Genomic DNA, 12797 nt, shown 5'->3' on the forward strand with positions numbered 1-12797 from the left:
ACGCAACTAATGAAGCATCAAACTTTACATCGGAATCTGGGGATGTACTGTATGGTGATTAACACAATATATTAAATAAAATTAAAAATAAAAATAAATAAAACTCTCATCCTCATACATTTTGCAATTCTGATGAATCCATATACCTAACATGAATAAATAATGATAATATATCTAGTTTTATATCTAATATATCTAACATGAATTTGGATAACCTGTAACATTTTGGGATGGGATTATTAATAACATAACTAATGAGGGGGCTTGGATAGGATATTTTTTCTGATGATATTCTGAATGTAAACATTTCCCTCTTTTGCCCATATAAATCAACTTCAGATACTGAAACTCCTCTGTTACAAACTTTTTTACCTTCTATCTTGTATATTTATTCATATTTTAGCTGGTAGTCTCACCAGTTTGGAAACCAGAAATTGAATATTATTGGCAAAGAAGATTCAAAAATATATTTTTGAGATGAACATTTGGATAGGCTCATATAATAACACCATTATTGCTACATACAAAAATAAAACTTTAGAAAAAGGCATAACTGATGCAATATTTCAAGGTTGTCAAAGCAGTAATGATTGACAAAATGCATTGGTTATTTCATAATAATTTTATACTTTACTAAATTATGTTTTCTTCTTAAAAATACAGCAAACAAATAAATATTTTTAAAAATAATTCTCTCTACATATTTTCTTTTCCTTTTCAGGTGGTACAAACATCTACTATTCATGATGTTAAACAAAAATTCCACAAAGCATGTAAGTTTTATATATAATTTAGAATTTATGTTACAGTTTTCTCAAATTGGTTCAAATGTATCTGTAAGAATAAGTTCAATATTATGATGTGTATGGAAACCATATTTTTACATGAAACTCAGAAATAATATGGTATATATGTTTTGACTGTATTTTCATACCTAACTATAATCCACAATACTCCTAGTTTTTCACAAAATTATTTCCCCCTTCATTTTTGAACATTTTTATTATAACAGGAAACATCCTATTTATGAGAGACATTAATTGGGATAAAATACTTACTTATATGTAAGCAAATTATTAAGCAAAAATTTTACTGCATGTATTTATACTGGTCAAATCTCTTTCATATAGGAAGTCTTTATACACTAAATTAAAACTATACTATTTAATTTATTAATAGTTAAATTTACCTCATTAAGTGGTCTCTTTGTTATTTACATAGAAATATTTATATGAGGTTTATTTAAAATAGATTTTTATTTTACAATTTTCCAATAAAGTTTACTCATAACTCAAACAGAAAATGTCTATAATTACTAGGAAGCATTTTTTATAGAGTTTAATTTTAAAGCAGTTTTAGATTCACAGCAAAACTAAGCAGAAAATACACAGAGTTCTTATATACCCTCTGCTCTCACACACGCATAGACTCTCCCACCAACATTTCACATGAGTAGTACAGTTATTACAATTCATGAACCTACATTGACAAATCATTATTTCCCAAGGTCCATAGTTTACATTAGAGTTCATTCTTGGTGTTGTACACTGTATTGCTTTTGCTAGTGAGCAATTTCAATCTCTTGTATTTATATCTTTTTTAAGATTTTATTTATTTATTTGACAGAGAGAGTCAGCGAGAGAGGGAACGCAAGCAATGGGAGTGTGAGAGGAGAAGCCGGGAGCCCAATGCGGGGGCTCGGTCCCAGGACTCTGGGACCATGACCTGAGCCGAAGGCAGACGTTTAACTGCTGAGCCACCCAGGGCCCCCAATGTCTTGTAATTAGTTGACCAATATTTCTTTTCTGAAAAGATTATGAAAAGATTCTGAAAATATTAAAGCTCACAATCTAAGGGATCAAACTGTTTAAAAATAAAGTAGGTAGAATTTTTAATAGGAACAGATAGCATATACAGTTGGGAATAGAATTATCTAAAATATGCTTAGCCTGTTTAAAATTCTTTGGGAAGGTATGTTCTAATATTTACCACAAAGACAGGATTTGAATATGGAGAAATGAACCAGAAAGGGATTATGGTAAGGAAAAGAGAACAAAAGAAGTGCAAAGATTTGTCATGGAATTGATTCTCCAACTTTTAGAATGAAAACAAATTCCTCTGTATATTTTTGCAAGAACTTTCTAAATTAGGGAAAACGTTTTCAAACTCCAAATTTGTGCCTCATTACATTACCTATGTTAACCATGTTATCCTTTTTTATTTACACAAGTATTTCCAGTTTAATTGCATACTAATGCAGTTGTTTTGAGTTATTCCTATCTTTGCATAAAATATGGTTCTCAAACTCATAATTGAATTGTCATCTTTGGAAAGACTTAGACTGAACTTATTTAATGAGATGGTTTCAGAAAATTTAGATTGTCATAATAAGTGAGAAGACATTTGAAAATTAATGTTTTTACTATAAAGCTTTACTATAAACTATAAAGTTTCAAGAAAATGATTGTATTTAAATTAATGACAACATAATAAAAATATGATTTCTATTATTGTCTGGAAAAGAGGAAATGAATCAAAGGCTAATGCATGTGTAGAAGAAATGTGCAATTATCTTGATGTGTAAGTCTATGACTGCTTGTATGATAGTTTGTAATATATATAGACATACATAACAATTACAAGAAATCTTAAAATTTTTTGAGCCAGAAGTTCTGTATGCAGTCTAGAGCCTATTTCTAAGAATAAGTAAAGTAGTTTACAGAAAATCTTTGAAATGTCCAGTTTCTGAACTGGATAATTAAAAATATGACAGGGGCATTTGGTGGTTCAGTCGGTTGAGCATTGGACTTTGGTTTTGGCCCAGGTCATGATCTCAGAGTTGTGGGATTGAGGCCAGAGCTGGGCTCCGCGTTTAGCATGGAGCTTACTTGGGAGTCTCTCCCACCCTCTCTGCTTTTCATGCTCTCTAAATAGATAGATAGATAGATAGATAGATAGATAGATAGATAGATAGATAGATAAAAAATAAATAAAATGTTAAAAAATATATGACAATAATGTGATTCATTTTAATAACTATATCAAGACAATTTCTTTTTTTTAGACTTAAGGATTTCTTGATAATTATTTTATTTATTTTCCTAGCCACAGTTCTAATCTTTAACAACTATATGTAAATTGTGATCTTTTCATTTTTATAAAATGAATGTTATTAAGAAAAGTATACCCATCACTTGAAGAAAGATAATATTTAGGTAATTGTATTTATTATACCATATTTTATATGGCCAACATGAAAAAAGGCTCAATATCACTAATCATGAAGGAAATGCAAATTAATACCTCAATGAGATATCACCTCACATCTCTCAGAATGGCTATTATCAAAAAGGCAAGAAATACAATGTGTTGGTGAGGATGTGGGGGAAAGGGAATTCTTGTACACTGTTGGTGGGAATGTAAATTGGTACAGCCACTTGGAAAACAGCATGGAGATTCTGTAAAATAATAAAAATAGAACTACCGTATGATCCAACAATTCCACTTGTGGGTACTTGACCAAAGAAAATCAAAACACTGATTCAAAAAATAAATGCACCCATTATGTTCATAGAGCATTATTTACAATAACCAAGATATGAAGGCATAAGTGTCCATCTAAATGCCCATCAGTAAATGATGGATAAAAGGATATGGTACACACACACACACACACACACACACACAAGCACTAGAGTATTACTCAGCCACAAAATAGAATATCTGTTTGTAACAACATAGATAGAACTAGATAGTATTATGTAAAGTGAAATAAGGCAAAGAAAGACAAATACCATACGTAGGACTTTACTTACATATGGACTCTTAAAACCAAAACAAATGAATCAACAAACCAAAACAGAGACTCATAAATACAGAAAACAAACTAATGATTGCCTGAGGGTAGGGGAATAAGGAGATGGATAAAAAAGGTGAAAGAGATTAAAAAGTACAATCCTCCATTTATGAAATAAATAACACAAGGGGATGTGGTATACAGCATAGGAAATATAGTCAATATAAAAACGATGTATGGTGACAGATGGTAACTTTACTTATTGAGGTGATCATTTCAAATATACAGAGGTGTTGAGTCAGTATGTTGCACACCTGAAAATAATGTATTATGTGTCAATTATGCTTTAATAAAAAATAAATATAATATTCAGGCAATTTGCATTCACTTACTTTATTTCAAAAACTCACTGATCTTTAATTTTTACAAAGCATAAAAACATTTATTGCTGTATTACATTACATAGAATTATCTTAAGTCAATTAAATTGGACATTATTTTTAATGTATCTACTAAATAATAAAAGGCAAGCAAAAAAGTGGTGCTAACACTAACAATTTTACAATGGTAAAAGTGAAACAAAACAAAATTATGTGTTGATTGCCTTAATATTTTATGTTTAGTGTATTTAAAACCCAATAACATTGATACCTTGTTGAATTTCATAAATATATTCAAATAATAATAATCCTTTATACTTAACTGCAATTGTTAGTTTTTTACAAACTTACTTTTTTACTTTCTGACACAATAAATTTTTTATTCTGATACTTCTGATGCTGTTTATTTGTAGGCCCTGCAGTTATAATAGGAATTGTTAATCTTGTAAAGAAAGAAACAAAGTCATCAGAGGACTGGGTTTCCTGGAGGAAGAGTTCTCCTTGTCTTTTATCTCTATTCATTGTTCTCTTAGGTGTTTTGACTGATCTTGATTTCTGGTCTCCCCACTATTTCTCTGACTTTGTGTCAGCTTTACATTTTTCTTAGTTCTATTTCTAAACTTTTATTACTGTCATTTTCTTGCCCTGTAAAATGACTATCTTATCCTCTTCCAGGGTTTATAATTTTTTATTTCATCTTTATTATAAGAGTCGTCTTTTAGATTACCTTGTGATACCATGGCAGTCAGACTGGTGAAGAAATAGAATGGGAAGGAAACCACAATTAAAATATTAGCTGGGAAAGAGCTATGATTTCATGAAAAAAAGATTCTAAGAAAACATTAAATTATATGTATGCACATACACTTTCATCTATTTCTCCTCTACTCATTTTTAATCACCAAAAATTTGTGAAATGCCTCAGCTGAAATACTCCCTAGTCTTTCTGTACCTCCACACGTTTTTATTCACACTTGTGATGATTGTTCTTGCTTGTATCTTGAAGCCCGTCCTAGAGAGTCTCAGAGACCGTCACGTTCACAGTCTATAGGTCATGCATGCTCTCTTTACTGTCATTTTCTCACAAAGGTTGTGCAGAAGAATTAAACCTTGTTAAAGCTGAGCTGAAAAATTAAGAATTGTAGAAGTCCAGGTGACACTCTGACTAAAACTATGTGAATATGTATTAGGATTTCAAGGGATTAAAAAAAAAAACTCTCCATGTTTAAAACCAAACTTGGGCCACCAGGGTGGCTCAGACGGATAAGCGTCTGCCTTCAGCTCAGGTCATGATCCCAGAGTTCTGAAATCGAGCCCCATGTCCAGCTCCCTGCTCAGTGGGAAGTCTGCTTCTCCCTCTACCCCTTCCCCATGCTCCTGATCAATCTCTGTCTTGCTCTCTGTCAAAAAAATGAAATCTTAAAAACAAAACAAAACAAAAAACACCTCTATCACATATTCTAACTGAGTAGCATTACCTTATTTCACGTTATTCAAATCAACAACTATTCCATGATTTCTTTATTTTAAATTTAATTCTCTTTTAGGGTATAATATGACTTTATTAGAAAAAATTGTTAATATTTTTAGAACATAATAGAACCTATAAAAAGCCACAGACAATTGTGTATATACTAATTTAAATCTGTAATGATAAATTACATTTTGTGGATTTAATCAATCAACAATCAAAATATTTGCCCAAATAACAAGTAAATTATAGTGGAAAAATTCTGCCCAAATGTTACAAGTTATTTTGTTATGCTTTATCATACTCAAAAGTATTTAAGTTCCTATAGTCTAGACCTCTTTAGAAGAGGGATGGATACAATAGTAAGCATGGATAAAATAGAAGATATATTAATAAAAATAATTCAAAGAGTTTTTAAAGCAAAGGTCTAGTGAATATATTCTTTCAAAACTCTGTCATTACTTGTTTTGGGAAGGAAGGAAGCCAAGGAATCTACAGCAGGGGTTAGACAATACCATTGCTTTAGAAAGTTGTATAAAGGTAGGATTTCATCTAAATAGTTTTTAAAAAAACAACTTTTTTTCAAATATTTAAAAACTTTTACTGGTTTTGTAGCTAAAAGTGATTTGTAATCACAACAAGATAAGGTGTTCTGAATACTATTGCAGTTTTATGCATAATTTCTAAAAAGAACTAGCCATCAACCACTTACTGTGAATGAAGACTTCCGTGATTGTTTGGTGGAGGTAAATACCATTTATAATTAAAATTGATGAGAGAAAAACTCTCTAAAGGTCTGATATACAAGGGAAGCCATTTTAGATTTCTTTCTAAGTTAACAGGACTGTACATAAACTTCATTTAAATCAAAAGGCTGATTAATGGCCCACCAAGCATACCTTGTACACTTGCTTTATAAATGAGTAGCCTAAGGAAAACCATCTTGTCCATAAGATATAAATCAATGCTCTTACTGCCTGCATTCCTTAACACTAAAATTTGTGATTCCTGCCTATATGCTAATCTATAATCCCTTGAGCTTTTACAAGAAGTACAAACTATGTAACCCTATAGAAACTCTTCATTCTCCAGAGCACTTTCTTCCTTGTGAATAGCATGTTTCCCGGGCAGCTATCATGACTTAGGCTCAAATAAAGCTATCTTTTAAAAAAATTAAGTATTTATAAAGTGTGTGTGTATACATATATATGTGTATATATCTATATTTTTAAATTTTTACTTTAATTCTAGTTAGTAAACATACTGTGCAATATTGACTTCAGAAGTAGAATTCAGTGATTCATCACCTTCATACAACACCCAGTGCTGATCACAAGTGCCCTCTTTAATACCCATCACCCATCTTGCCCAACCCGCACCGACTTCCCTCCTACAACCCACAGTTTGTTCTCTATCATTAAGTCTCTTATGGTTTGTTTCCCTCTCTCCATTCATCTGTTTTGTTTCTTAAATTCCACGTATGAGCAAAATCATTTAGCATTTGTCTTTCTCTGACTGAATTATTTCACTTAGCATAGCACACCCTAGCTCCATCCACATTGTTGCAAATGGCAAATTTCATTATTTTTGAGGGCTGAGTAATATTCCTCTCTCTCCCTCTGTGTGTGTGTGTGTTTGTGTGTGTATCTCACATCTTTTTTAGCCCACCTAATGGACATTTGGGCTCTTTCTATAGTTTGGCTTTTTTTGATAATGCTGCTATAAACATCAGGGTGCATGTATCCCTTCAAATTTGTATTTTTGTATCCTTTGGGAAATACCTACTGGTGCAATTGCTGGGTCATAGTATAGTTCTTTTTTAGCTTTTTGAAGAACCTTCATAATGTTTTCCAGAGTGCCTGCACCAGTTTGCATTCCCACCGACAGTATAATAAGGTTCCCCTTTCTCCACATCCTCCCCAACATCTCTTCTTTCCTGGGTGGTTAATTTTAGTCATTCTGACAGGTGTGAGGTGGTATCTCATCATTGTTTTGATTTGTATTTCCTTGATGATGAGTGATGTTGAGCATCTTTTTATGTGTCTGTTAGCCATCTGGATGTCTTCTTTGGAAAAATGTGTATTCATATCTTCTGCCCATTTCTTAATTGGATTATTATTTTTTGGGGTGTAGAGTCTGGTAAATTCTATATAGATTTTAGACAATAACTCTATCAGATATGCCATTTGCAGATATCTTCTTCCATTCTGTGTGTTGCCTTTTAGTTTTGTTGATTGTTTTCTTCATTGTGCAGAGCTTTTTATTTTGATGAAATCCCAATAGTTCATTTTTGCTCTTGTTTCCTTTGCCTCCAGAGACGTATCTTGTAAAAAGTTGCTCCAGCCAAGGTCAAAGAGGTTGATGTCTGTGTTGTCCTCTAGATTTTGATGGTTTCCTGTCTCACATTTAGGTCTTTAATCAATTTTGAATTTATTTTTGTGTAAAGTCCAGTTTCATTCTTCTGCATGTGGCTGTCCAGTTTTCCCAAAACCATCTGGTGAAGAGACTTTTTCCATTGGGTATTCTTTCCTGATTTGTCGATTAGTTTTGGTATGGATTGCATTAAATATGTAGATTGGTTTGGGTAGGATAGGCAATGTTTTTCCTGAACATGGAATATTTTCCCATTTCTTTGTGTCTTCTCCAATTTCTTTTATAAGTGCTCTATAGTTTTCAGAGTATAGATCTTTTACCACTTTGGTTTTTGGTTCAATTTCAAATGGAATCAATTCCTTGATCTTTTTTCTGCTGCTTCATTATTGGTGTATAGATATGCAACAGATCTGTACATTGATTTTATATCCTATGACTTTGCTGAATTCATGTATTAGTTCTAGCAATTTTTTGGTGGAGTCTTTCAGGTTTTCTATATAGAGTATCATGTCCTCTACAAATAGTGAAAGTTTGACTTCTTCCTTGCCGATTTGGATGTCTTGTATTTCTTTTTGTTTTCTGACTGCTGAAGTTCAGACCTCCAGTACTGTGTTAAATATAATGGTGAGAGTGGACATTTCTGTCTTGTTCCTGACCAAAGGGGAAAAGCTCTCTGTTTTTCTCCATTGAGGAAGATATTAGCTGTGGGTCTTTCATATATGGCCTTCATGATATTGAGATATATTCCATATATCCCTACTTTGCGGAAGGTTGTTTTTTTTTTTTTGGTCAAGAATGGTTGCTGTATTTTGTCAAATGCTTTTCTGCATCTACTGAGATGATCATATGATTCTTATCCTTTCTTTTAGTAATGTGGTATATCATGTTGATTGATTCATGAATACTGAACCAGCCACGCAGCCCAGGAATAAATCCCACTTGATCCTGGTCAATAATTATTTTAATGTACTGTTGGATTTGATTTGCTAGTGTCTTGTTGAGAATTTTTGCATCCACGTTCATCAGTGGTATTGGACTGTAATTATCCTTTTTAGTGGGGTCTTTGGTTTTGGAATCAAGGTAATGCTAGCCTCATAGAAGGAATTTGGAAGTTTTCCTTCCATTTCTATTTTTTTAAAGATTTTATTTATTCATTTGACAGAGAGAGGCAGCCAGAGAGAGAGGGAACACAAGCAGGGGGAGTGGGAGAGGAAGAAGCAGGCTTCCCAGTGAAGTAGGGAGCCTGATTCAGGGCTCAATCCCAAGACCCTGGGATCATGCCTTGGGCCAAAGGCAGATGCTTAACACTGAGCCACCCAGGCACCCCTCCATTTCTATATTTTGGAACAGTTGTTGAATAGGTATTAATTCTTCTTTAACGTCTGATAGAATTCCCCTGGGAAGCCATATAACCCAGGACTTTTGTTGGGAGATTTTTGATTACTGATTCCATTTCTTTGCTGGTTATGCATCTGTTCAAATTTTCTATTTTTTCCTGTTTCGCTTTGGTAGTTTGTATGTTTCTAGGAATTTATCCATTTCTTTCAGATTGCCCAATTTGTTGGCATATAATTTTTCATAATATTCTCCTATAATTGTATTTCTGTAGTGTTGGTTGTTATCTCTCCTCTTCCATTTGTGATTTTATTTATTTGGGTCCTTCTCTTCTTTGTGATAAATCTGGCTAAGGGTTTATCAATTTTATTAATTCTTTTAAGAACCAGCTCTTATTTTTGTTGATCTGTTCTACTGTTCTTTGTTTGTTTCTATATCATTTATTTCTGCTCTAATATTTATTTAAAACTCTCTTATGTTGGGGTGCCTGGGTGGCTCAGTCGTTAAGCATCTGCCTTCGGCTCAGAGTCCTGGGATCGAGCCCCGCATCGGGCTCCTTTGCTGGGAGCCTGCTTCTTCCTCTCTCACTCCCCCTGCTTGTGTTCCCTCTCTCTCTGTCAAATAAATAAATAAATAAAATCTTAAAAAAAAACCTCTCTTATGTTTAGAGACTCTAGAAGGTTTATTCATCTAGCACAGACAAATCCACAGTTTTAAAGTTGAGTGAGATATAAAATCCAATGAACATTTGAAAAATATTGAATGAGATTCAATCTTTACATAGTAACAAATCATATAACATTTGCTAAATGTTTTTAAAGTTACATCAATATTTATATTTTCAAAGCTTATATAAAAGTTTGTACATAATTGACAAGATTAACCATGCGAGGTTTTGATTAATGTGAGCATTTGTACCAAACACTTGATGAATAGTTTCTTTTTGGATAATTTATCATAAATATTTTAGATCCTTACTTGACACTAAAGTTCGAATGCTTTTTTTTTTTAGAAAATTATAAGTAGTAAATGCTTTTTAGTATTTCTAGATCATGTTTCTTTTTAAATTATCAAAATAAATTAGGATGTTATGATGTTTTGATTTATAATAAGAAATGTATATTTGGTTTTTATCCCAGTTTCTGCACAGAGCTCCTAAAAACCTTAGAGTATCCTGAGTAATGACAGCAACAAAGGTGTCTTTTGTATTGTTAATGAAGTAAATTTTGGACTACAGCTAAGAATGGGGGCTTGTTGCCAGGAGGTTTGGAATTTTCAGTCTCACCCTCAAGCCTCTGGGGAGGGGAATGGTCTAAAGTTTGAATTGAGTGTCAACAGCCAACAGACTGGAATCTGAGAGCTTCTGGAGAACCTGGGGAGATTCAGGGAGTATGGTTTTTTTCAGACAAAGCATGGAAGCTCTGAGGTATTTCTCCATCCTTGCTGTTTTCATCTCTTCCACCTGACTCTTCCTGAGTTATATCCTTTCATAATTAACCGGTCATCTAATAAGTAAAATATTTCTCTGAGTGCTGTTAGCGGCTCTCACGAATTAGTGATACCTGAGGAAGGGGTCATGGGAAGCTTTGTTTTATAAGCGGTTGGTCAAAAGCACAGGTGACAACTTGGACTTGCAACTGGTGTCAGAATTAATGGAAGGGCAGTCTGGTAGGACCGAACTCTTAACCTGTGGAATCTGTTGGTACCTCCAGGTAGATAGAGAATTTAGTTAAATTGTAGGACACCATGGTGGTGTCCCAAGCATAGGTTGTTATGGAGGAACACCCTCCCCCCCATGTTGAAATTGGGTGCAAAGCCCAAAATAGATGTTTTGGGCAAAAAAAGAAAGGAGAAAGAAAGAAAGAAGAGAAAGAGAGAAAGAAAAGAAAAGAAAAGAAAAGAAAAGAAAGAAAGAAAGAAAGAAAGAAAGAAAGAAAGAAAGAAAGAAAATAATGCCCTCATGAAATTAAAATGGTATTCCATGGAATTTTTCTACTCATCAATTTTTTATGGGCTAGTAACATATTTGTCAAAATTGACAAGCAATTGTGTTTAAGAAAACTAGAGGAATCTATGAAAGGCAAGGAAAATGAAAAGAAAACTCCTTCCTTGTGATGTTTGTTATTGGTTTCTCTTCTTTCCTCAAATCTAGGTGTCTCAATTATCAGTATTCTTGTGCTCTTCAAACATTATTCCTCAAAAACATCTCTCTCTAAGCTTTCATTACCACCCCTGGGCTGCAGAAATCTATTTTTATTAGAAAATCTATTTCTAAAACCTATAAGATTTTTCTCCACATAACTGTCCTTGATACTTAAAACCTCTAATTCTCCTTCAAATAAATTTCTTTTTGTTAAATTTCATACTTTCTGCCAATGACTATAGCATCATTTTTTCTTTGTTTCTTTGACTTTTGAATCACTTTTAAAAATTGTTTAGTTTAAATTGTCTCTTAGGCAGAGTATCCCGATTCCTCCCCCACCCCATGTTTGCTCATGTCTCTCTGTATTACTTGGGATAATCTGTCTATCTTTACAAAATTCACTAAATTATCAAGATATAAATGCATTTTTGTTCTCTATGAGAACCTCTGATTTTCCTTAATTATGCTTTCATTTGTTTAAATTGAAAGATTATAGCTGACATCAAAGTTGAGCTGTTGCTATCACATACTGTGCCTTATAATATCTTTGTATGTCCTATTCTAGTTCCCTTGCATTAACATTCATGATAAGGAAAATAAATACAGCTAACTTGTATCAAATAGCCACTCTTTGTTATGAATATCCTAAGATATTTCTGTGTAGCAAATATTTAAAAATACAACAACTTTATGATAATTTAGTAGTACTTTAGTTTTCATTTCACAGATAAAATTCTTTGAAAAAGATTAGGTAACTTGCCCAGGGTCACATAGCTAGTAAGTGGCAGAGCTGGAATTCAAACTCAGGGAATATGACTCTGTAATCTGTACTCAAACCACTAATCTCCATTGCCTCTATTTTACTGAGTCACATTTTTAAATTATTTTTTAGGCAGAAATTCAAATAATACCTGTGTATTTTACTTCAGAAATGCTATCATTAGTCCTCATATGCAAATAGAGAACTAACTTGAAAGTCAGTTTTAGAAATTATGTTATGAATAATATTGCCATAAGTCTATGCATAGTTCACAATTGGTTATAAAAATTGAAATCCCTATCTAATGTCACATAGCACCATATAAGATCAATCGTTAAATTAAAAACAAGAGTTAATATGAATAAGAGGAATGAATGCAAATATGGTTTGAAATTGCCAATGGAATTCTCTCCTGTGAAATTGATCTAAGAATTAGTAATATATGAACTGAAGTAAAAAGTGAATGACAATCAATTGAAGTGTAATTCGTGCACTCATCCTGTGTCATAAAAGAAGTTTCTGAAAGACAAACCAAGTCA

The 12797-nt window shown here is 32.7% G+C and overlaps 1 protein-coding gene across 4 annotated transcripts in view; it reads left to right on the top strand.

Moving 5' to 3' along the window:
- TECRL (trans-2,3-enoyl-CoA reductase like) overlaps positions 1–12797 on the top strand; it is a 110440-nt gene that overhangs the window by 23952 nt on the left and 73691 nt on the right. For all 4 annotated transcript variants that reach the window (XR_004628858.1, XR_004628860.1, XM_034671742.1 and 1 more), the window contains exon 2: positions 722–773. Coding sequence is in view for 2 of the 4 variants with exons in the window: in XM_034671742.1 (XP_034527633.1) it covers positions 722–773 (52 nt within the window). In the remaining 2 variants the exon portion in view is untranslated. The remainder of the gene's footprint in view (positions 1–721; positions 774–12797) is intronic.

The sequence above is a fragment of the Ailuropoda melanoleuca genome, chromosome 11 (genome assembly GCF_002007445.2).
Source record: "Ailuropoda melanoleuca isolate Jingjing chromosome 11, ASM200744v2, whole genome shotgun sequence".
NCBI classification, from domain to species: Eukaryota; Metazoa; Chordata; class Mammalia; order Carnivora; family Ursidae; genus Ailuropoda; species Ailuropoda melanoleuca.